The 24,815-nt window shown below is 42.6% G+C and overlaps 1 protein-coding gene across 9 annotated transcripts in view; it reads right to left on the bottom strand.

Moving 5' to 3' along the window:
* The window catches only part of PPFIA2 (PPFI scaffold protein A2), a 269,557-nt gene that overhangs the window by 172,684 nt on the left and 72,058 nt on the right, over positions 1–24,815 (bottom strand). For 2 of the 9 annotated variants that reach the window (XM_077934771.1, XM_077934768.1), the window contains exon 1: positions 14,584–14,985. The exons of the other annotated variants lie outside the window; for them this stretch is intronic. In XM_077934771.1, coding sequence (XP_077790897.1) covers positions 14,584–14,664 — 81 coding nt within the window. In that variant the 5' untranslated portion in view covers positions 14,665–14,985. Of the gene's footprint in view, positions 1–14,583; positions 14,986–24,815 lie in introns of those variants that run through there. 9 annotated transcript variants of the gene reach the window in all.

Raw genomic sequence — 24,815 nt, forward strand, 5'->3', positions numbered from 1 at the left:
GGCCCCATGAACTTTCTTTGTCTAAATGTCAGCTTGACTGTGTCTGGAAGACTCACCCTACACTTTTCTTAGGATCAATACTATCCCATGATGAGGACATTTCAATACATTTCAGCTATTTATCCTTTTACCATTTTATACCACTCAGCAGTCAAGCACAATGGCTTACAACTATGGCTTTGTCAGACAAAGCATGCATTGAGTACAGCAATATGTCTCTTCCTCTATAATTTCTGAAATCTGGGGATGCTTTTGTATATTAGCAACATTCTGTTTGTCGTTTCTGTTGCTAGGATACGAGGATGCCACCCACCCTTGCCCCAGTCTATGATGACTTTGTCAATATTAGTCAACATTTCTTCACCCCAACCCTACAAAATCCTAGATTTTTTACAGCTAATAATGCAGTATTAAGAATGTTGAATTTGGCAGATTATTCTTGTTTTACCAAGCTTGATTTAGCAGATCATTTTAACAACTGACACTTTGTGACACAGAAGGATGTATATTTAGTTCCAATAAACCACTGATACTCCTCCTGCTTTTCTCTGTCATTGTTAATACTGACAGATAAGTGCTTACTCTGATTCATTTTAGTTGCCTCTATCCTACTAAGGATACAGCATAAATGTTTGAAATGGGGGATAATTCTAAATCTCTGAAAGCTAAACAAGAGAGTTACGCAACAGACAGAAGTCTTTGCAGATGTATTGATCATGTTCAAAATGTTCAATAATAGTACAATTGAAGTGTAATGCACAATATGTCATTTTATGTTAGCTGTATCAATCTTGCATTTAATATTAAAACATAAGAAGCTCCAACGTAAGTTGGATCAGGCCAAAGGCCCATCTAGTTCATCATCTTGTTACATAGGAAGCTAGCCTATGCTTAGTCAAACCATTGGATGCATCTACCTCTGCATTGTCTACACCAATTGGAAACAGTTCTGCAAGATTAAAGAGAAGGTTCTCTCCCAGACCAATCTGGAGATCCCATAGATTAAACCTGAAACCTTCTGCATGCTCCACCACTGAGCTATGGCCCTTCCCCAAGGGTGGCTGCTCAGATGACACTGAGAAGCCAGAAAGCAGGACTTAAGTACAACAGTAAAGATCTATTTATTAAGCATGTCTTATATTCGGTATCTTGTTCTTTGCTCTGAGGCAAAAAAATAAATACACACCATTAACTATTAAATGCAATCACCTTGTTACTTCTTCTTTTGTGGGAGGAAGGTAAAGGTAAAGGTACCCCTGCCCGTACGGGCCAGTCTTGACAGACTCTAGGGTTGTGCGCCCATCTCACTCTATAGGCCGGGGGCCAGCGCTGTCCGCAGACACTTCCGGGTCACGTGGCCAGTGTGACGAAGCTGCTCTGGCAAGCCAGAGCCGCACACGGAAACGCCGTTTACCTTCCCGCTAGTAAGCGGTCCCTATTTATCTACTTGCACCCAAGGGTGCTTTCGAACTGCTAGGTTGGCAGTCGCTGGGACCGAGCAACGGGAGCGCACCCCGCCGTGGGGATTTGAACCACCAACCATGCGATCGGCATGTCCTAGGCGCTGAGGCTTTTACCCACAGCGCCACCCGCGTTGTGGGAGGAAACAAAGCAGTAAATATATTAATTATTAATTATTATCAGTTTCATTATTACTAACTTCAAAAGAGACCACATGAACTAGGGGCTCTGCACATAAGACACAGGTTTCTGCCTTCAAGCTTCCAAATAAAAACAAGGCAGGAGGGAATAGGGCTAAAGAGAAATTTGAGATGTGTGAAATCAGTGATGTGGTGCATGAGATCAGCTAGAGTAAATGGAAAAGCTTTTACTTAGTGTCTCTGTACCAACGAAAGGAGTCAAGGGAGGAACACAGGAAGCTGTTTTACAGCAAGGCCCCATCTTCACCATACATTTAAAGCAGCATCATACCACTTTAAACAGTCATGGTTTCCCCTCCAAGGAATCCTGGGAGTTAAGGCTTCTGAGAGTTGCTAGGAGACCACTATTCCCTTCAAATGGATCAATTGCTCTTCCCAGGGAACTCTGGGATTTGAAGCTCTGAGGGGAACAGGGGTCTCCTAACAACTCTCAGCACCCTTAACTCCCATTATTATTATTATTATTAGGGGGGGAGCCATCATTGTTTTAAGTGGCACTGCTTTAAATGTATAGTGCAAATGTCAACCAAGTCAGGCCACTGGCTCATCTACCTCAGTACCGGCCATGGTTTTCCAGGATCTCACCATGCAAGGCAGAAGCTGTAACACTGAGCTACACCCCTCCCACTTGAGGAGAAAGGGTGCTGCTGGAGAACTGAAGATACAATATTAAGTTTGTGGGTGACAAGTGTACCAGAGGAGTGAGGACAGCAGAGAGTAAGAAAGAAACGTAGAAAGATATTGCTAGAGGAAAAGAATTCAACACTTACACACTGCCCTTCCTTTAGCAGTTGTATAAGTAGGTGCCAAACAAAGTTACCTTGAGTAAGATCCAAGAATTTGGAATGTAATTGTCCAGTTCTTTTTAAACTATTTCCATTGAATCGAGGTACCTGCCTCTTTTTGTCACTGTGCTGTTCAGTGGCGTGCAGTCAGTGGACTGGGGGACTAGGCTAGTCCCCTATATGTTTCCCTGGCACCTCCTTTCCAAGGCCTGGGAAGTTTCTGCCCAGCTTAGGGAGAGAGGCACGATGCTCCAACGAGTCTAAGACTCCTGTTGCCGCCTTCCCACATCCTGCCTGGCTTTGGGAAGGAAGCAGGAGGGTTCCAGCATCCTGCCTGAGGCCTGGTGCCTCTGTCCCAAAGCCCAGGGAGCTTCTGCCTGGCTTATGGAGGGAGGCGCAATGCTCTCATGCATGATGTCAAGACCTTTCTTACCTTTCCCCCACGCTGCAATCACCCTCACAAGCTGGTGCCTCTGGCCCTAACTGTTCCTCTACACAAAAATTCACCACATGCCACTGGTACTGTTGCAGGCAAAGTTCAGGTTCCTCTAAGACAATCATATACAACGGCGCTTGAAAAATGAAAAATTATTCCTCTTTTTGAGGTAGTCTCTTGTGTCATGAACTAGGCTGATCATTTCATTTCTACAAGATTAGATACCTTTCATAAGAAACTCCTCCTCTGGATAGTCCTGGGGGAGAGTTGTTGGGTGTGTGAATATTTTGGGAGTCCGTCTGTCAGCAGCGACCATTTATTTTCCTAGTCTGACATTTTTATCTTTAAGGAGAACACTTTCTGCATAACATAATCAAGCTTCCTATTCCAGAACAGCATCTGCAATGAACAGGCTACCCTCTGCTATGAATGCCAATCTCATTTCCAGTTTCTTACAGTACATTCAACAAAAGCCAAACATATAGTGCTAATGTTTCACTGTATGTTTCACTGTTCTGGTCTTCCCCCAAAGAATCCTGGGAAACTGTATTTTACCCCTCACAGAGCTACAATTTCCAGCACTCTTAAGAAACTACAGTTCCCAAGTTTCCTGTGCCATGTGTTTTAAATGTACTGTGCGTGCACAGCCAAGGGTTACAACACTTTAGGATGGGAGGGTGTGTTTCTAAAACTAGGTTTGGGTGCAATGATAGCAGGTTAGCAAAAACCTTGCTTGACCCCAAGTCTCCCCACAGTGCAAAATATGTGATTTATTGTCAAGATATAACAGCAGAGGCTGAAAAGCTATTTGCATATGTGGATTAATCCTGCATTGGCACAGAAACAAGTATGAAGCACATATGGTTTGCTCCAATATCAGCAGTATAATACTTAAAACACAAATTAGCATCTCCTCCTAACCATTATAATGATAGCAGAAAGGGGTTTTATAGGAACACATTGCACTCATATGGCTAAGCACACAATTTTCTTCAACTGCATGTTGGCATAGAAGAGGCTTGATTGAGTGCTTATTTCGAAATAGTAATAGGTCACATTTTAACATAAAACTTTCTCAAGGTGGCTTGCATGAGAACCATTTAAAAGTACCACTTCAACAATAAAAAAAAGAAAAGCAGAGAGAAAACACACACTACAATTTCTTCAAGACACCCACAATGTTAATAGTAGAACAGGAAAAAAGAATGAAGCCTATGTCCAGTCCATAATATAATTTTAGCCAAACATCATCTAAAAAGCAGGACTGGCCCTACCATTTGGCAATGTGGGGTAGCTGCCTCAAGCAGATGATTTTGGGTGGTGATGAGGTGATGGAGGACAGAGTTGTGTATACCATGCAGTCTGCCCCGCACCCCACTCCAGGTTGGTTTCCCGTCCTTAGGTGAATAATGTTGCCCCAGCACCAGTACTGAAGTAAGATTCATTTGCCACTGAGGTCAGTTTTTGTATGTTGAACAGGGGTGTCATTTTTCCCTCTGCCTCAAGCAGAAAAATATCTTGGGCCATACCCTGCAGTACAGGCAACCCTTCATTATCGCATGTTCAGTAAGTGCCTGACCATGGATACACGCATTGTGCCAAACCCAGAAATGACCTGAAAATGTTACAAAAAGATCACAGAAAGGGGTGGAACAGGGAGGGGTGGGATGGAATGGGGTGTTTGCAGGCTTTTTACACTGGTGTTTCCAATATCCACGATTCCACTTCAACGCATGGAGCCTCGGAGCATAAACCCTATGTAAATGGGGAGTTGCCTGTATAAAAAATATATATTCCTCCTGCATAGGCAACCCACATCAAACAGATTTCCAAAAACCTCCTGAAGTGTAGCCACTTTCTAGAGGTCAGCTGGTAGCGAATCCTAGGGTCTTTCTTTCATGGTAAAAAAAATGGTTTAGTAATAATACTGCTGTTCCTGCTTTCTGTGGGGGTGGCTTTGCCTCCCCCACCCCCTCAAGGAAAAAAAGTGACACAAGGTTGTCTCCTCCTCTGGGGGTGGTTTTGATGCCATGATGCTCCATGAGAATCGGAGGGGGTATAGCACTTTAAAAAGGCTTTCCCACCCACTCCTCTCCCTCCAATGCCATTTGCAGCACCCTCCCACCCTCCCTCTATACTGTGGGCTTTGGTTAGTTGTCTTTTCCGGAACTGAGTAGGAAATTGGCATCAGGAGCCCCTGATTGGCTTTTGGGGCTCCCTGTTTTTGCCTACTTGACACTAGAATTCAAGGTAAGTAAAAGGCCCTTGATAGGATAGAATGTGATGCAGAGGGTTCCATTTTTGACCAGACCTTTGAGGTGCTGCTCTAGGGAGTTTGAGCGTGTTCTAGCCTGCAACTCATGAGATGCATCATTAGGTCACACCAAGTTTCTGCATATTTTTTTCGGGGGTGATTCACACCCCCCGCTGCAAAATAAGTTAGCTATTTTACATGGTTGCTTTGGAAAGCAAAACCAAAATTTTGATTCCCCCCCCCCCCCTGAAAAGATAATTTCATCAAGATAAGATAACTGACTTCTTTAGCACCTGACGGTTGTGAAATCCTTTCCGTAATGACTGGTCACAGCTTAATTACAGATCAATAATTTGACTGTTTTTAATACACTTGAGTAAATTACAGAAGGGTACTTCATCTATCATTGTATTTCCTTAGGAACTTTCCCTACTGCAGTCAACAGCCTAACATTTAGCATGGGAAAAGCAAGGTGAATGGAATTACAAATATTTACTTGTGTTCTTCCCTTGTTCTAGCAGGGGGAATTTCAGGCCTTTAGGGCAGCCTTTGCATCGTCAGTTTCATTTGGAGTAATGCATGCTGGAGACTTGTAGTATCTTTGTGATAAGATACAGTAATAATGATTTACTTATTTGCCAATTGGATTGTTGTTATGGAGGCACAAAGCAGCACAGAAACAGACATTGGAAGCCTGAAAGCAAAATCAATCCTGTCCTTAAAAATCCAACTCAGCTTTTTTCCAGTCATATCTAAGTTCCAGATATTGGCTTTCTATTGCATTTTCTCAATGGTTTCATGGCCCATTCGCTTCATCTTCTTCTTCTTGCTTCTCCTCCTCTTCTTCCTCATCACTGGGGTACAAAAATCTGACTACACCTGCTTCTTGTCAAATGCAAAGGGTGCTGCAATGTACAATTTATCACCTTTTAACAACAAAAAGAATGGGGTTTGATTATTTCCCATTTGTTCTTCTGATTGTTTTAAAGGGATACCAGCTGAGTTTTACTATACTCCCTGTCCACACTTGATTAAAACACTTGTATATTTGGCAACTAGCTATCCAGATGAAAAGGCAAAATAAAAAGTGAGAATTGGCCATCAATCAATGTTTATTCCTGTCTGTCCAATGTGCCAACCAGACTGTAAATCTCCGGCTTTGGATAGTTAATTTTATTTCCCCATCACAGTAAATTTTAGCCTGTTACATGATTAGCCATTTTTATTTTTATTTTTTGCACTGCTTGGTTTGGATTGCAAGGTTGGTTTTAGGGAGACAGAATTATTTAATCGCTGTGCATCTACTTAGAATGAAAGAATTGTAGGTTTGTGTGTTCTTTTATCCTGCTGCTATGTTGTATGTTGTGCTTTATATTGTATGAGTTTTAATGAATATTTTAAAATTATCCTTAATGACATTTGAAGAAAGGTGGCTTATAATTTTTTTAAATAAAGCTCCAAGTCCATAAACACAGATGAGGAGAATGGGTGGGAATAATGCACAACTTTATTCTAGACAAGGGGAGACAACATGGTGCCTTCTAGATACTGTTGGACTACGTCTCAGAATCCCTGGCCAATGGCCAAGTTGCCTGGGGCTGATGGGAGTTGGAGTCTAGCAATATATGACGTGCCACTATGTTGGTTACCCTTGTATGTAAAGTACTAGAAACCTTTGTAATTAAGCAGTATATAAATGCCTTAAATTAATAAAGTATCTAAATATCTACTGCATCATTCTCTAGGTAAACAGTAGCCAACATGATGCTATCCAGATGTTGCTAGACTTCCATGGCCAAATGGTCAAGGAGGATGGAAGATGTAGCTCAAAATACATCTGGAGGGACCCGTGTTGGCTAGCCCTATTCAAGGCTTTTATAGTCCAGCAGACTCCTCTGAATATTAGGGTTTATAATCAGTTTTCTTAAAGGAATGCCACTAAATCATGGATGCTATCTCCATTCATACCAAAGCTAAGAGAAGAGCCACTCTGCATAACAGAGCAGCGCGAGTCTCTACAATATTTCGTTTCATAAATCTAATAAACTCAGTGTCAATGAGGCACTGATAAGCACACATCCTTTTGACTGATAAAGGACTTTCACACAACATTTCCAATTATTTGGACACCGTTGTGAACATATTTCAACTTGCTTCTACAGGCAGATTGCTCAAGTGCATGCCAGCCCCACAACATTTCAGAAGATGAGACGAATATTGCTACAATCACAAAACAACACAACAGGCTAAAGAACGTATCTATTCAAATGTCTTGCGCTGACTAATGTTGGTTGCACAATGAGATGTAAGAATGCATCCTCTAATTGAAGTTTACTGTTTTTCCAAGGAAAGCCTAGAATAGGGATCAGAAGCCCACAAGCAGAAATCAGCTGGGCTCAGAAGCAGAACACAGGGTTGTGGTGGCGCCACAGTTCCTGGTACTTTTACTATTACCAGCATCACTTTAGATCCAGATGGGACAGCAGCCTAACTTCTTCCTTAGCTTAGTACAAGTTAAACTGAGATACAAAATTCTGAATCTGGAAATTCCCCTTATTTGGGCCAAACTAGATGTGACATGAAATGGCTTCAGTGGGAGATTTCCCCCAAAGCAAATAGCTTCAGAGAAGGAATTCTTCTCAGGGCTGTTGCTTGATTTCTTCCCTCCACCCCCTTACTTATCAGCCTGATGCTATTTGCAACAACCCCTACATGTTCAAATCAGTGCAAAAACTTCAAAAAAGAGTTTGGCTCTTCTGTTTAACTTGCATTGCTAAACGAATGATACACTTGAATAATACGTTTTTCAAAGAAAGGTCCCACTGAACTTTTGAAATTGTACATCACACATGATTTCTGAGCACAGGTTGAAGATTAAAGCTCACCTTCCCTTCACATGATGTACATGTGTAGAATTTGCAACCCTTGTTTCTTTTATGGTATAGTGCATTTATGTTTATGTTTTTAAAAGTTGAGTCGTTTAGGCAGCAAGTGACAAATAAGTTCAATAACTGGGAATGAGAATAATAGGGGGTTTTCCTACCCAGCGCATAGTTACATTTTGGAATCTGCTAACAGAAGATGTAGTGACTGCCACCAACTTAGAAGGCTTTAAAAGGCAGGGTGCCCCCAAATGAGAACAGCCACAGGAGAAGGTTATTGCCCTCATGTGCTGGTTGTGGGCTTCTTAGCATCATGTGGTTGGCCACTGTGGGGAACTGGAAGCTCGGCTAGATATCCCTTTGGTCTGCTCCAGCAGAACTTTTCTTATAACACCAACACCAAGCATGGGTAGACTGTCTGAAATGGTCTAGAAAACTACTTGCAATGCAGAAGCAGAATACAGACATCTAGTCCACACTTTTAAAGAGATGGAGCTATCACTTTCTATTTAGGAAGACTGTATTTTCATAGCAGTACGGCACCATCTTTGTCCACCAGAAAAATGTGACACTCATCAAGCGAAATATGAAGTATCCAATATTCAACTGCATGTTAAATTTAACACATTTCTTTCCTTTACTCAATATGGCATAAATCTTAATCCATTCCTATTGTCACATGGCATCTATGTGCTCCTGTGTGTGCCCTCCCTCAGCATTCCCTTTTACAGTGGTACCTCGGGTTAAGAACTTAATTTGTTCTGGGGGTCCGTTCTTAACCTGAAACTGTTCTTAACCTGAGGTACCACTTTAGCTAATGGGGCCTCCTGCTGCCACCGTGCCACCGCTGCGTGATTTCTGTTCTCATCCTGAAGTAAAGTTCTTAACCCAAGGTACTATTTCTGGATTAGTGGAGTCTGTAACCTGAAGCATCTGTAACCCGAGATACCACTGTAATTTCTTTGACTGAGAAAACCCCACTGGATCCTCCTTTAGAGAACCGTTCTGATCCCAATAAGTAGTTCAACTTTGGATGAAACAGGATCCAATGTGTACAGCAATCTATTCAGGTTAAAAAAAAAGGTTTGTGTAGATATGTCATTTATAGATACACATATGTCTAAATATAATCATTAAACAATTAAGTAATGTAAATTGCTTCCAGAATATTTAGCATTTTACTATGCATCAGAAACTGAATTAAAAGGTGCAGGTTTTGGGGTTGTTGGTTTTTTAAAAAAAAATACTTAAATGAAGTTATATTTATTCACTTTCATTCATGTGGTAAATGAAAATTTAATTTTATAAACACTGAAACTAATCTGCAGGAAAATGTCTGCATTAACATAACCAGCTGGAAAAAATATGCAAGAGGAAGAACCTTTGATTGCGAATCTTATTGGTGGGATTGTCATAATCTTATGGAGCTTTTCACCACTGAGTGTCTTGTACACAGTGGTACCTTTGGTTACGTACTTAATTCGTTCTTGAGGTCAATTCTTAACCTGAAACTGTTCTTAACCTGAAGCACCACTTTAGCTAATGGGGCCTCCTGCTGCTGCTGCGCCGCCGGAGCACGATTTCTATTCTCATCCTGAAGCAAAGTTCTTAACCCGAGGTACTATTTCTGGGTTAGCGGAGTCTGTAACCTGAAGCGTATGTAACCCGAGGTACCACTGTATGTCAACTCCAAGCCTTCTTTCTTAACTGTGCTGTACTCAAGAAAATATAAGCAAATAATTGGCACAAAGAATAAAAATAGGCAGGTGATAAAACGCATACAAATGAAGCATTTTTCTAAACTGCATATGCATTTCATCACTTTGTAATTAAACTCAGCATGTAAAAGAATACATTTGAAAAGGATAGATTTCATTTAAAAATCCACAATACCCTCTGCTCTGCCTAATGGATAACCAATAGCAGGTAAATTTATATAAGGGAAATATGACTCATGTGCCTTGTGTGTTTAACAATATCTTATTTCCAGTATGTGCGTGTGTGTTTCTATATATAAATATATAAACTTTGCTGGCTGGATATACTGAATATGCAAATGTGATGCAGGCTTATTTTAACAGTATTACTTGTAAATATTAGCAAATATCACATCTGGACTAATTTTAAACACAAAACATCAGCAGGACTATTAATAGACTTGAGGCTACTTACACGATTAAACAGTTGCAGATTAAAGGGACTTGCGCAGGAACCCGGTTTTGACTAAAACTTAGCTGATGATCAAAGAGTTTAGAAAGACACATAACAAGTCAAGGGGTAAGTGAGGGAATTATGAAGAACTTGTAGTCAGTATAAGAGACAAAAACTGAGGGTGTCAGATGGAAAGGAGATGGAAAGGGAAATAATTCTCTTCCACCCCAGCCCTTCACGATATTCCAAGCTCTGTCACCCAGTTCTACATGTCCACAAATCTACCTGCTCAACTGCAGTGACACCACAGTAAATTCAGTGGTGCAGATCCATTTTCTGACGCAACCAGTTTGTCAAAATCCCATTATAGCCAGTTCCTATAATTCACAAACACACTGAACCAACTCTATGAAACTGGATCTATGGTAAACGAAAGCTGATGCCTACTGAGAGCTGTCTCAGGTCTGTTTCCACCCCATTTCACTTTTATTGGGCCCTAAGCTCACAAGTATAGGAGCTTTGTGTTTAACATGTGGTGGAGAAAGTGCTTGCTGGTACAGCAATGTTTACAAATGGTGGATGAGATAGATAGTGCTCTTCTTGAGAACTCTTGCACAGTCCATAGCCTCAAATCCAGTTCTGAGGGCAACTTAGTAGGACTTGAAGAACAGTTTGGTTGACTGGGTCCCCCACCCCCACCCCACAATGCTCAGTATGGCATGCACTCTGTATAATGCCAGGTTGAAAAGGAAGAAGTGTGGGAATGTAAAACTAGTCACAACATCTTAATTCGAATACCCTTGGGACTCATGAAACATGGTATCCAATGGCAAAGCCCTAGTCTGGACCTTCGATTTATGGCCCAGGAGTGGACCAGAGGGAAAAGGTTCTGAATAATAATAATAATAATAATAATAATATATTTTTGGGGAGGTTTTTTATTACATCCCACCTATCAGGCTGGGTTTCTCCAGCCACTCTGGGTGGCTTCCAGCACATGCAGAAAGTAACAAAAGTAGAAGTAAAAGTAAAAAACATAAAGGACCCTTGGATGGTTAAGTCCAGCCAAAGGCGACTATGGGGTTGCAGCACTCATTTTGTTTTCAGGCCAAGGTAGCCGGCGTTTGTCCACAGACAGCTTTCTGGGTCATGTGGACAGCATGACTAAACTGCTTCTGTGATGGAAACCAGCAAGGAAACGCCGTTTACCTTCCCACTGCAGCAGTTCCTGTTTATCTACTTGCACTGGTGTGCTTTTGAACTGCTAGGTTGGCAGGAGCTGGGACAGAGCAACGGGAGCTCACCCTGTCGCAGGGATTCAAGCTGCTGACCTTCTGATTGGCAAGCCCAAGAGGCTCAGTGGTTTAGACCACAGCGCCACCCGCATTCCACGGTAAAAGGTACCACCCACAGGAGCCCACTGACACTGCTGTTGGGTGATGTCACCACTTAGGCATGCTAACTTCATGCCTAAGTGGCTGTGCCAGTCCCCGCCCCACTCCACCAACACCCACATGGGGACAGAGGAAAACTTCTGGGCAATGCGGGAACCCACAACATTTTGAAAGAAGCACAGTATCTCAGATGTTATTGGAACCAGGGACCTTTAACGAATAAGTACAAGTGTGTAAGGAAACTATTCATTATAGCTACATGGCAGTATAAATGGCTGAGATAAACAGTAGATACATTCTGGATAAAACATATACTGTATCCTTTGCTGCCATATGTACAACAACAAAAATGCCACCTTCCTTTCATGCAGCAGCTACAGTTGAACCCAAATGAATCTACTTCTCAGGAAAAATGCCTAAGATTTCACTGTAAGTAACTTATCCCAAAGATAAAATATAAAAGATATAGTACCCTTTGGTACTATATCGAATCTTCAGTCAAGGGGAAGAAGTTGTTGGGGTGTGGTGGAAGGGGAGGAGGTTACAAGTGAGATATGCATCCTAACTTCATGTTTTAACAAGGCATCCATTTTTAATAGAGCGCTTTAAACCGGGTGTTCTGCCTTAAGATTTAATACTTCTGCTGTCTGTGGCCATAATTCAGAATGTGACCAATTCACGATTACTTGTTTTCCCCATTCCATTCCATTCCATTCCATGCCCTGCCTTGTCTGTGCAGTTTCAGGAGTGTTTTATGGTGTGGCTTGGGAATGGGCTGCTGCCTAAAGAGGAGAAGTTAGCAGCCCCAGCACACCTAAGAGAGCTCTCTGAATCATGGCCTATAAAACAAAAATAAATTAATAACTCAAGCATAAATATTGTGGTGTTACAGTCGATCTGGCTGAACATTTCTAATGTAATACAAGGGAATGAATGTACAGTACTGAATTTTCATCCTTGGAATTTGGGCTCTAGATCTGAGAAGTTCAACGTGCTTAGAGAGCTTCAAATCTCCCAGGCTTCCTATGTTCTCTTCTGTGAGACAGAAAATGCCTGGAATGGGGCATCTACAACCCTCATGTGCATCTCTTCATAAAGCACCTGTTTTTATGTATTAAATTTTTTAATATATGCTACCTTTCGGAGTAGACCCTTTCAAGGCAGCTTATAATACTATGCAGTGATATAATAAAAACACTGCGAATCAAGAAACTAATAAATCAGGTAGCCCCTCCAAAATGACTAAAATATAATCAAAGTCCACAAACCATTTCTATTATTATTTTTTTAAGCCCTTCATGGGAAAGTCACTGAAAGCAGGTGAGCTTTAAGATCTTTCAGAGAGGAGAGGCCTGCAGCATTGTGGTCTGGTGGAACCCACCAGGCAAATAATTCCAAGGCCATAGTTATGCCCACTTAAGTTTTGTTTAGGTGCACAGACCTGCCCATCAGGGTAAAGGATTACTGTTAAGTTTTAAAATTAAAAAAAGAAGTTGAAAACTTATTTGGTATGGGTTGGAGGCAAGTAGGAAAAGGGCTGGGGCAGAAAAATTGAGAAGCTGTTGTTGGACAACTCCTCCCACCATCCATGGCCATGTTGGCTGTGGCTTATGAGAGATGAGTGCAGCAACATCTGTCCATGGAACAGGGTTCAATACACTGAGAATATACAGGAACACACACAGTATGGGAGACTGCAGAGTTTCAGTTGTGTGTCTGTAGGGAGAGGGAGAATTAACCAATCTGGAAATGACCAAACTTTGGAACAGTCACATTCCTGAATCACTGCCAGGATCGGCAGAATATCACTGTGTGAAAGATAACACACTGTTTCAGCACAGCCTTCAGCTATCAGCAGATATCAATGTAGAAAAGGGCAGGATGACAGGGTTAAAAATAGCACCACAATAGAGGAAAGGAATATGACCTGAAACAAACACAAATATACTTCCAGAGTCAGTGAGTGAGATGGATTGCTTTGCATGTTATAGATTTTAGCCTAAGCATTTTGTTCCTTATTTAATTATGATTAAATCATTAAAGACCCATCACAGATTATTACTTTGTAACTGCCAAAACAACAATGGATTCAAAACGAAGCATGGAGAGCTTTATTTTAATCCTGACCATATAAAGAGGATGAAATGAAAAAGGCATTGCAATTTTAAATAATGCTGTGTGTGGATTGCTGTAGAGAGACAGATATCTTTAGACTTGATCTGTTGTGTTTATTTGTTCCCCTTTTCTTCTGAATAATTGAGTGGGGGGTAGAAACCGAGTGTGTGGGGGAGATTACATATTTATCTTAAAGCATAGCATTAGGGATTTCGTTTAATCAAATGACAAGGGGATGTAGCTAAGAGAATGTCAGCTTTACAGCTCAGGCATACCAATAAATGGGGAATGATTTCTTACCATTCTTTGTAAGCAATGAAGAAAATGTCATTCATTTTAGCTGAACTTAGCTGATAAACTAGAGAGCCTGATAATCTAACAGTAGATAACACTTCCCCTTGGCATGCATAACTGTTCCTGCCATCCAAAATGATCCCAAGAAAAAGCCAGACATCAATAGCTGGGGCTTTAAGGTTGTAGAAACCCCTTTCCTCTTCTCCAAGTATATCATGCAAACTTTCGCAAAGCATTACTGTATATCGTACATTATTAGCACACTGCAACTATTTCAGGAATGCTCTTGCAACTCCTGCCTAAGAAATACAAAAAACACATTTCTACCTGAGAAATAATAATTTCTAAAATCTTATGATCGAGCACATTTTATGCACAGCACTGCAATAATAAATAATAATAATAATTAATAATATGAACACACTCTTCCTGGTTTCATCTAAAATGACAGATAACCTTTACTTTGCTGGGGGCAAAACTATGTTATTTTCAAATATCTACTGCTGAATACTTGAAAACCTCATGTTCTGTTTTCCCTTGCATCTCGCCCCCAAAAAAACTTTTAAGAGCAATTAACTTCCTAATAACTTGAGTAATTAAAGCTCACTTACCTGGAAAGTATAAAACCGAGTTCCATTCGGAGGATATACCTTTGGGGACCCAGAGACAGTGCTCATATCAGAGAAAATCATTTCTGCTCACAGACTCAATAAAATCCACAAGGAGCTACAGAAAGAGGCAGAGCCAGAGCACTATGCTTACAGGCAAATCCTCCCATACATTTCAGGGAGGCAACTGCAGAAAATTGCATCTGCCCCATCCATTCAGAGAGGAGACTGACAGCATGTGAATTCCCCCATGCCTGCATTTGCGAGCTTAGCTGGAAAGTCGTCAGTCAACAACCTTTAGTTCAGCGAGTTCTTTTTTAAAAAATGCCAGAAGGGGGGAAAACACACACACATACACACAAGACTTTGTTTTTTCTATATATATATAAAAAAATTAGAAGCTAGAACAACCTACAGTGAAATGTAGCTGGTGCAGAATCTGGCAATGTTTTGGACCCTGCCCATCTGTTCTTAGTGATAATCACCTCCCCTCTTCTACAGACTAGCAGAGTGATTATGCTAAGCATCCCAGTTAACCATTAGCACACAGCTCCCTTGCAAGCAGCCAGGCACAGTGTAAGACAGGGGACCTCTTCTGACTAACCCGAATCATGTCACGTATAATGCTCAGAGACGTAGGTGACGAAAGAAAAGAAACGATTGTATTAGTTCATTGCAATGCAATCTACTTCTAAGATCAGGTTGTGGATATTTCTTGCCCCACTGACTGCACAATTCGTTTTGTTATACATGTGCAATACAGGGGCAATGAACTGGCAACAACAGTAATGCAGTATTTTGATTACTAAATGTTTGTCACCATCCTTGTTTCACAAGAACAAAACTCCTCCGAGCAAGCATTTATTTTTAACAAGCAGCCAACATTCACTATGTTGATTGGGCTCTGCCAGCCACACACATATACTTTGGGATGCTTTGTAAACAGCATGATATATATTTTGTATTTTATTTTTAAATCCCACCATGCTCAAATTCCTTGGCACCTTCCAAACAGCAAAAATAATTCGCTTGATATATATGAAATATGAAATAATTCGCTTGACTCCAATGAAAGGTGGTGATTCAAATGAAAATTAAAAAGCAGCATCAGGTAGGGAGGGAATTGGGGGGAGGGTTGTCACAAATGTTAGACCCATACAAAAACATTGCTTTAGTAGTAGAAAGTATTAGTGTGTGGCAAAACAGCTTAAGAAATGAATCTTTAAGAAATAAACCAAATCAACAGAATCCTTTCATATTTGACTTTGGACTAGTTCAACATTTTAGCAAAATGTAACACCGTGTCTCCTGTAAAAGGTTTCCACCGCAGTTAGCATATTCCCGGAGGAACATAGATGCATTCTTGTGTAAATTTGCCAGCTTCCAATGCTGCCAACATTCTGTTATGGAACATACAGCAGAGATGGGAAATCCTACAGGATTCCATTCCTTCTCTCATGTTTTAACTCCTACTGCTAAAATTCAGAGCACAATGATCTCATCCAGTAGATTACTTCCAAAAAACCCAGCAGGGCCAAAATGGTTGCATCAAAAATAGACTTGAGAGAGAGTTGGCATGGGCCCAGAGTTCAAATCCATGCTTGAGAATGGACGCCTACTGGGTTCTCCAGGCTTCTTCACTTACCACTATATATGGAACAGTAGAACCAGAATAGTCAGAACCAACCAGTGAGGTTCTTCCCAGTTAAACAATGATGACAGCTGGCACCACCCACATCATTCTGGGTTTTCAGGCTTTACAGACTAGAAGCGTATCACTTCAGGATGCAGATGGGAGATCAGGTATTACGATGCTGCTAGGAGTCAAAAACTGCCTTGAATGTTTAAAAGTAAGCATGTCAGAAAGAGGAATAGGCTAGGAACTTCCACCCTGGTGTGCTAGCTTTGGAGGGAAATGATGAAACTGGACAGATTTAAATAATCCCAATATGCAACACGAAAGCTTGCTTACTATTGAACCAGAAATGCTGATCTAGTTTATATCTTACTGAGTATAAAAGAGGCCTTACTCTACACATCTGAATATATTAAACATATTTGACAGACAATTGACCAAAGACCTCCTCTTCCAAGAACAAGGTTATTCCTGCCTTCGGGCTATGTGTATTCCCCCTACAGACTTCAGAGGCCCAGGAAAGTGGTGGAGTGGGGGGATTCAAAGAGCGCAGGAGGCTGATATAAAAAAGGTTGATAAGCTAGAGCACTGGCATTAACAGTGGAGGAGGAGAGGTGGCAGATGGCGTCAACTCTATATTATTACAAACCATTTCTATTCCAACCCTCAGAACGAAAACGACATACCAACATTATTAAAAAATACAATTTCAGAAGTCCCCCCCCCCCTCAGAAAAGGGCTCAATGCATGATGTGTTAAAATTCAGAAGCATCGTTTCTAATTGCATGTAAGAGTAAAGCTGGGGAAATATTCCTATGACCGTGATGTGTTGCAACCGTTTTTAATGCTGCATTTTCAATTGTTGCAACCAACCCTGGGCGACCTGCTGGTGAAGGGTGGGTAATACATTTTACAGCAGCAGCTCAGGGGGCAAATCTGGAGCACTTTCGAGTCCTACAATCTAACGTAGTCAGAGGTACCCCACAACACAGAGGCAGTTGTGTCTTGTGACCCACTCTGCAGACTGTAAAGGGGGATGGTGGCATATAAAAGAGTGCCTATGCCTAGCTGAGGCTGGCATGCCAACTACGCCCATCCCTAGAGACTGCAGAAATGGCCATGGTAACGCATGCTTTAGTTACATGGTATCTGGATAGTTATTTATACATGCATACATACATACAGGGGATGCGGGTGGTGCTGTGGGTTAAACCACAGAGCCTAGGACTTGCTGATCAGAAGGTCAGCGGTTCGAATCCCCACGATGGGGTGAACTCCCGTTGCTCAGTCCCTGCTCCTGCCAACCTAGCAGTTTGAAAGCACGTCAAAGTGCAAGTAGATAAATAGGTACCACTCCAGTGGGAAGGTAAACAGCGTTTCCGTGTGCTGCTCTGGTTCGCCAGAAGCGGCTTAGTCATGCTGGCCACATGACCCAGAAGCTGTACGCCGGCTCCCTCGGCCAATAAAGCAAGATGAGTGCCGCAACCCCAGAGTCGGTCATGACTGGACCTAATGGTCAGGGGTCCCTTTACCTTTACCAACATACATACACACATACATGCATACATACCCCGCCCATATGGCTGGGTTTCCCCAGCCACTCTGGGCAGCTCCCAATCAAATATTAAAAACACAATACAGCATTAAACATTAAAAAGTTCCCTAAACAGGGCTGCCTTCAGATGTCCTTTAAAAGTAGGATAGCTGCTTATTTCCTTGACATCTGATGGGAGGGCATTTCATCATCATCACCATCATAATTTATTATCACCGCGATGCGCTCTACACAGGGCTGCATTTGAAGAGCACTCTGAAACTCCAAGTGGCCAAAATTGCTGCATCCAGGCAACGCCTTCTTGCTCTCCATAGGAAGTGGTGCTGTTTGTTCACAAATCCTTTGTCACCAAGAGACACAGCCCCCTGCCCCCCAATACAAACCAGGCTATAATTGTGCCACCGTCAGAAAGTAAAGCATAACCTATATGAAGAGCAGGTAAGTCAAGAAAGTGAGCCAAGCTATGTACTTATGTCAAGCCATATATTTGCATCGTAACAAATTCTGCCACACATGCAGCCTGATCCCGAGCAGTCTGAGAACTAAGCCCCGCTGGGTGTTGTAAACTCTTGTGGGTGTTTTTCATAATCAAGCCTGGATAGCTCAGTTGGTTAGAGCATGGGTCTGATAACACCAAGGTTGCAGGTTCAATCCCCATATGGGACAACTGAATTGCAGGGGGTTGGACCAGACGACACTCAGGGTCACTCCCAACTTTGTAATTCTCTGATATATATGTTTTCACTACCTGAAGCATAAAGCAGTATATAAATTATATAAAGTGGTACCTTGGATTAAGTACTTAATTCGTTCCAGAGGTCTGTTCTTAACCTGAAATTGTTTTTAACCTGAAGCACCACTTTAGCTAATGGGGCCTCCCGTTGCCGCCGCGCCACCGGATTTCTATTCTCATCCTGAAGCAAAGTTCTTAACCCAAGGTAATATTTCTGGGTTAGCGGAGTCTGTAACCTGAAGCATATGTAACTGAAGCGTATGTAACCTGAGGTACCACTGTACAGTCGTACCTTGGATCCCGAATGCCGTGGAACTCGGACATTTTGGCCACCGAACACCGCAAAGCCGGAAGTGAGTGTTCCGGTTTGCGAATGTTCTTTTGAAACCCGAACATTCTTTTGAAACCCGAAACCTGACGGGGCTTCCATGGCTTTTGATTGGGTGCGGAGCTTCCTGCAGCCAATCAGAAGCCACAATTTGGTTTTTGAACATTTTGGAATTTGAATGGATTTCTGGAACAGATTCCGTTCAATTTCCAAGGTACGACTGAATATTTAAAATTCAGTAGAACTTGCTGAGGTATGCAGCCTCTGGCTTCTTTCCTGCACACAGAGACTGGAAAACAAAGCCCATAGTCCCTCTGCTTCCCTTTGCTAAAGAGCATGGTAGAGTTCACCTGGTTGGCTGCTATGAGTGTGAACGCACAGGCATGCAGAAGACAGGGCTGTAACTTCCTGATCTGGCTAATGTCTGTGACCTGTTCCAGTGCTCTTCTGTGGCAGTTGGGCTGGCTGAGCTCCATTTCCACTGCCAGTCATCCCCTGCATGGGTATATTCAGCAAAAAAACAGACAAGAACCTCACAAGCTCACCTTGGGTACAGGTTCGCTGAAACTAGTGGTGGGCTCAAGGAAGTCAGTTTGCCAGGCAACCACAGATCTTTCTCGCTGGCTGCTTTCTCTGCCTCTGCAGAATCACTGATCACAACAGCCAACATCATTGTGAGAACAGTATCAGCGTGTGCTTTGCCACCCTGAGCAACAAAGGTAGCCAGCTGCCACCAACCCTCACCATTGCACCAGTTCAGTCATTGGGAGATTCCCAAGAGACAATGGCCAAGTATGATGTGGCAAGCAATCCATTTCCAATCTCAACCAAGCAGCCAGCCAAGTTTCTCTCTCTTCTGGTCATTTGTTCTATCTTCACTGAGTGTTTCCTTTCAAACTCCGACAAAATCTAGAAATAATAATCCTATTTAAGGAACAAATTGCCACGGGGAAAACATTTCTTTATTTTCTATTTATATAAGGGAAAGATACGCCAGAGAGGTCCCACATATTAGTCTGTGGCTCTCTCCAAGGATTCAAATGTCAAATGGTGATTTTCTAAGAAGTGAGAAAACTGAGGGGGAAATTGGGCAAACGATGCTCCTTTGGTACTACGTTATAATGAACATGAAGCATTTTGATCCACTTCAAATGCGATTTCAATTAATCCACACAGTTACAATGTTACACAAGTCTACTGATGGCTCAGCAATTCACACTGAAAGCAGCATCCCTTATAATCTCATTTTAACCCATTTTAAATTAACTCAGAAAATGGGACATTTAAGAGACAGTCCAACCATACTCACTTTGCCTACGGATGAGAGAAACGGGGGGGGGGGGTCTAAGCCTGCTGATTCTCCTAGACCCAGTGGCGTAGCGTGGGTTGTCAGCACCCGGGGCAAGGCAAGTAATTTGCGCCCCCTAACCCGTGGATTTGCGCCCCCTAACCTGTGGATTTGCCCTAACCCCAGATGTTGCGCCCGGTGCGGCTGGCCCCCCCTGCACCCCCCACGCTACGCCACTGCCTAGACCTCTCAGTGACATTCAGTGTCACTAACCACAGTGTATATTCTCTGCAAGTTGCCAGCAGCAGCAGCATGTTACAGTGACTCCACTCCTAGCCACAAGTTGCTTCCAGATAGTAGCACTGGAGAACTTCTACTCCATGACACAAGACTTGTGCTGGGAAGATCCCTCAGGGTTCCATCCCCCCCCCCATGCTGTTCAATATTTACATAAAACTGCAGGGAGGTGTCAAATGGGGATCTGGAGTGTGACATTACCAAGATGTTGATGTTGCCTAATTCTATCTCTCTGTTCCATCAAATATAGAATGCTACCTAAACTTTTTGGGAGGAGCATTTTGATAACTATTACAAATTTAGAGTCAAAGTCTCCCATGTCTAACACGGACCATCTCAGTGTGCCCTCTTGAACCTTCCCTATTCAGCCTATAAGCTACAGGAGTAATGATGCATCTCTATTATACCATATTGTATCAATGAATAATGAAATCCCTGCCACAGAGTGTCAACAAACTTAGAATGATACATTCAGATCTTTGTGATAGATACCCATAGATGCAGAAAATTATCTGGATATTGATGCTTTCTCAAGAGCCTAGTGATTCAGTTTCCCCACACACAAAAAATCATATACAGGGCAGAAGAAAACAAATCCATCTTTTCTATCCTAGTTTAATGCTTCACAAATTCAATATGGTGAAAGGATAGAAAAGGCAAATGTTATAACTCCTATGCAAGAAGGAAATGAAACAGAGTTTCCAGTCCCACAGGCAGATACGGCAAGTTTCACTTCAGTGATGCAACCTTCAAGTCATAGTGTGTAAAACCTAGCATGCTATTGTCTCCTTGGGACGCAAGGCATGGAGGAAGAGTCTAGAAGCCAGTTAGAACCATGAAGCGTAGCATCTCAGAAGGCAAATCAAGGATCACTCTTCATGAGAAAGAATCTGGGTGGTCAGTAACATTTCTACAAGGCAAGCCTGAACCTTTAGATCTCTTAGTCCATCCGAAGACATATCTGAAATAGCAAAAAAAGTAAAGCTGCTGAACACTTGCCTTTTTGTAAGAGGGCCGTTAATTTTTTATTATTTATGTCACTTGCTGGAGTAAGCGTTATTGCTGGTTTTATTAGGATTGCTTCACTGCTAAATGTGTTTCGTTGATTTTGTGCATGTTTTAAATTTGTACACACCTATTTTTTTTAATGAAAAGTGATAAATTAATCTTTTAAATAAACACACACGTACTTGACTAATCTCTCTCTCTCTCTCTCTCTGTGTGTGTGTGTGTGTGTGTGTGAGTGAGAGAGAGAGAGAGAGAGAGAGAGAGAGAGAGAGAGAGAGAGAGAGTTATATTTGCTTTTATTTTCCCTCGCCATCCCACTTGCATCTAAAGAGAAGCTAGAAGGGGTAATGTATAACAGATAAATGTGTGCCATAATTTTGTGCTATTTGGATGACTTTAAGTGGCCTGTCTCATTATTACTATATGAACGTTTCTGAAGAGCAGAGCACTTACAGGACAGAAATGTGGGAGAAAATAAAGACTATCTTTGCAAACTAAAATGGATTTTATAGAAGCATTTGCTTGTCCACTACCTGACTTGAAAAATCATGGACAGACAAGTGTGTGTGTGTGTGTGTGTGTGTGTGACCAAGGGCCTATGGAGAGCTTATAAGCAGGACATAAACACAATAGCCCTTTTTGAATGACAGCTGAAAAGCAAAACTATGGTCCAATTCACAAGTAACTGCAAACCTTAATAAATGGCTTACCATAAATGCAGTGATTGCTCCTCATTTCTCCCCCATTTTGAGCAGGAGCAACAATCCTCAATCCCTGGGGATGTGTGTGCTATGTCCAAACTGGGAATGTTGTTTGTTTTGCTCTAACAGCTGGTAAGCCAAGAAATAAAATATTATTCACTGCACATGCGAAAGCCAAAAAGGACATAGCTAAGTGAACCCCTCTGGGATGGTGTTCCGACATCTTGGTGCCATGGCAGCAAAGGCCCTGTTCATCATATTCACTCACTGCATCTCCAGACATAGCTGTCAACTTACAGATTTGAAAATAAGGGACCAGGAGCCTCGAAAATAAGGGATCAGCAGCCAAAATAAGGGATTTTAGTCAACCAACTGAAATACGAAGTTAAAAGGGACCAGATAATTTTGGAGAGCCGCGCTGGTTTTTAGCCCTTCGTTTCCAGAGGTTGCTGCTCAAGACACCAGCTGATGAAACACTGCAATTAAATAACTATAAGCAGCAACCACTTTTCGCGCAAAACGAAGTCCAAGCTACGAAGATGCTGCTGCAGTTCTGTATCTTTTCTCTCGTGCTCCATCTGTAGCTCTCAGTTCCATCAGGCGGGGCAGGAGGAAGGGGGGGGGGAATAGCGCCCGAAGTAAACCCGCAGATCAGACCATCTATGCTAGTCTACCACTACAAATCTATGGGAGAAGCGTTTGCGGTCCTTCCTCCGCTTTCCCCCTCTATGGTTAGCCCTTGGAACACCTGCCCGCGCCTCCGCCTCCTCCTCCTCTCTCTGAACTGCTTTCTCTATGGTTGCCCTCACTCTCCTCTCAAGGCTCCTCAGCAATTCATAGGCCACGCCAGGCTGCCCATCTCATCCGGGTCCTTAAGCGGCGCAGCAGCAGTACTGCCTAGTGGGAGCGGCGGCAGCAGCGGGCAGAGGGGAGGCCCCAGGCAGAGACACTCAGTTTGGTGGCCGCGAGGAGGATGACGGTGGAAGGGCCTGAGGCTCCCGTCAGTCCTGGCAGGGAGGGGCTCCCGGGGGCCGAGGCTGGTGAGAGGAGGCCGGTGGGGGGCAGGCCGGGCAGCTAAGCAACACAGTTGGAGCCTCCCTCCTCCCTGGCCGGCAGGGAGGGAGGGAGGGAGGGAGAGGAGCTGCTTCCTTTGAAACCTGGGAAATTTAAGGGACATGGTGGTGGGATAAGGGAGTTCCCCACCAAATAAGGGACGGTTGACAGCTATGTCTCCAGAACAAACAACAAAACCTTCAATGACTCTTAGTGTTTGGGTAGGACTGTGTGAAATGAGGCTATTGTAAAGGTAACTTGGCCCCAAACCATTTATGGCTTCAAAGGTCAGCACTTTAAGAGGAAAAGTGTAACTGTAAAACTTTTCTGGAGCAGGAAATGTTGTCGTACTTGTGTGCATTTAATAAACAGCCTGCTCATTTTCTTTTTTAAAAAACCCCACATAAAAGACAAATGACGGGACATTTTGTAAGAAAAAATGTTTTGATTTCTAGTAGAGACTTGTCTGCATTAGATAAAAGGAATACGCTTTCCCTTTCAGTGTTCACAGCATGAGAGGCCAAATGTCATTTCTCACTAACCACCTTGCGCAGAAAACTACTGTTAAAATAAATAGGGTAGAAAGCGAACATTCTTGAATACTTGGACCAGCAAACCAAAAGATTATTCAATTCCAATTTCATGCTAGTTACAGAATAGAAATGAGCACAAATCAATAAGAACCGGATGATTCTTGACCCTAATCACTATTAACGTTAACAATGCTTGCAATGGAAGGAAGGTCCAGATGAGTCCAGATGAGGCTTTCCTTCTCTCATTTACTGAGCATAGTCTTAAAGGTGGGCTTGGAGATGACTGCTCTTTCTGGACTCTTCTGTCTACAACAAAACAAGTGATTCATTTCACTGCTTCCTCTGGGCTCTTGACATAGTAGGCCCTCATCATCAGTTGTACCCATGTCAAGGAAGTAGCACCCACATCACCCCCACTCGTAAAAGCTGCTATACAGGCTTGTTGTTGCATTCTATTCTCCCTCACGTTTACCTCCTCAGGCTTTCATGCCTAGCACAGCTGGCATTTGCAACCAATTCAATCAGAAGACCAATGTATGCATCTCTCTTCACTATGTATAAGAAACAGCAGCTACAACAAGTGCCATCCACAAGAGGCAAGAGTGGGACATTTAATTCCATAATATTAGAAGAGATAGTTGTAAACCATAAAAGAGATACAAAATAAATAAAATAGGTGTACATGTCAATAAAACAGAAGCCAACTACAAAGGTAAACGTAAAGGGTAAAGGGACCCCTGACCATTAAGTCCAGTCGTGGATGACTCTGGGGTTGTGGCGCTCATCTCACTTTACTGGCCAAGGGAGCCAGCGTACAGTTTCCAGGTCATGTGGCCAGCATGACTAAGCCACTTCTGGCGAACCAGAGCAGCGCACGGAAACGCCATTTGCCTTCCCACCGGAGCAGTACCTATTTATCTATTTGCACTTTGACGTGCTTTTGAACTGCTAGGTTGGCAGGAGCAGGGACCGAGCAATGGGAGCTCACCCCGTTGTGGGGATTTGAACCACCGACCTTCTGATCAGCAAGCCCTAGGCTCTGTGGTTTAACCCACAACGCCACCCACGTCCCTAACTACAAAGGTAGGTGCACCCATTCATGA

Source organism: Podarcis muralis, chromosome 10 (genome assembly GCF_964188315.1).
Source record: "Podarcis muralis chromosome 10, rPodMur119.hap1.1, whole genome shotgun sequence".
NCBI lineage: Eukaryota > Metazoa > Chordata > Lepidosauria > Squamata > Lacertidae > Podarcis > Podarcis muralis.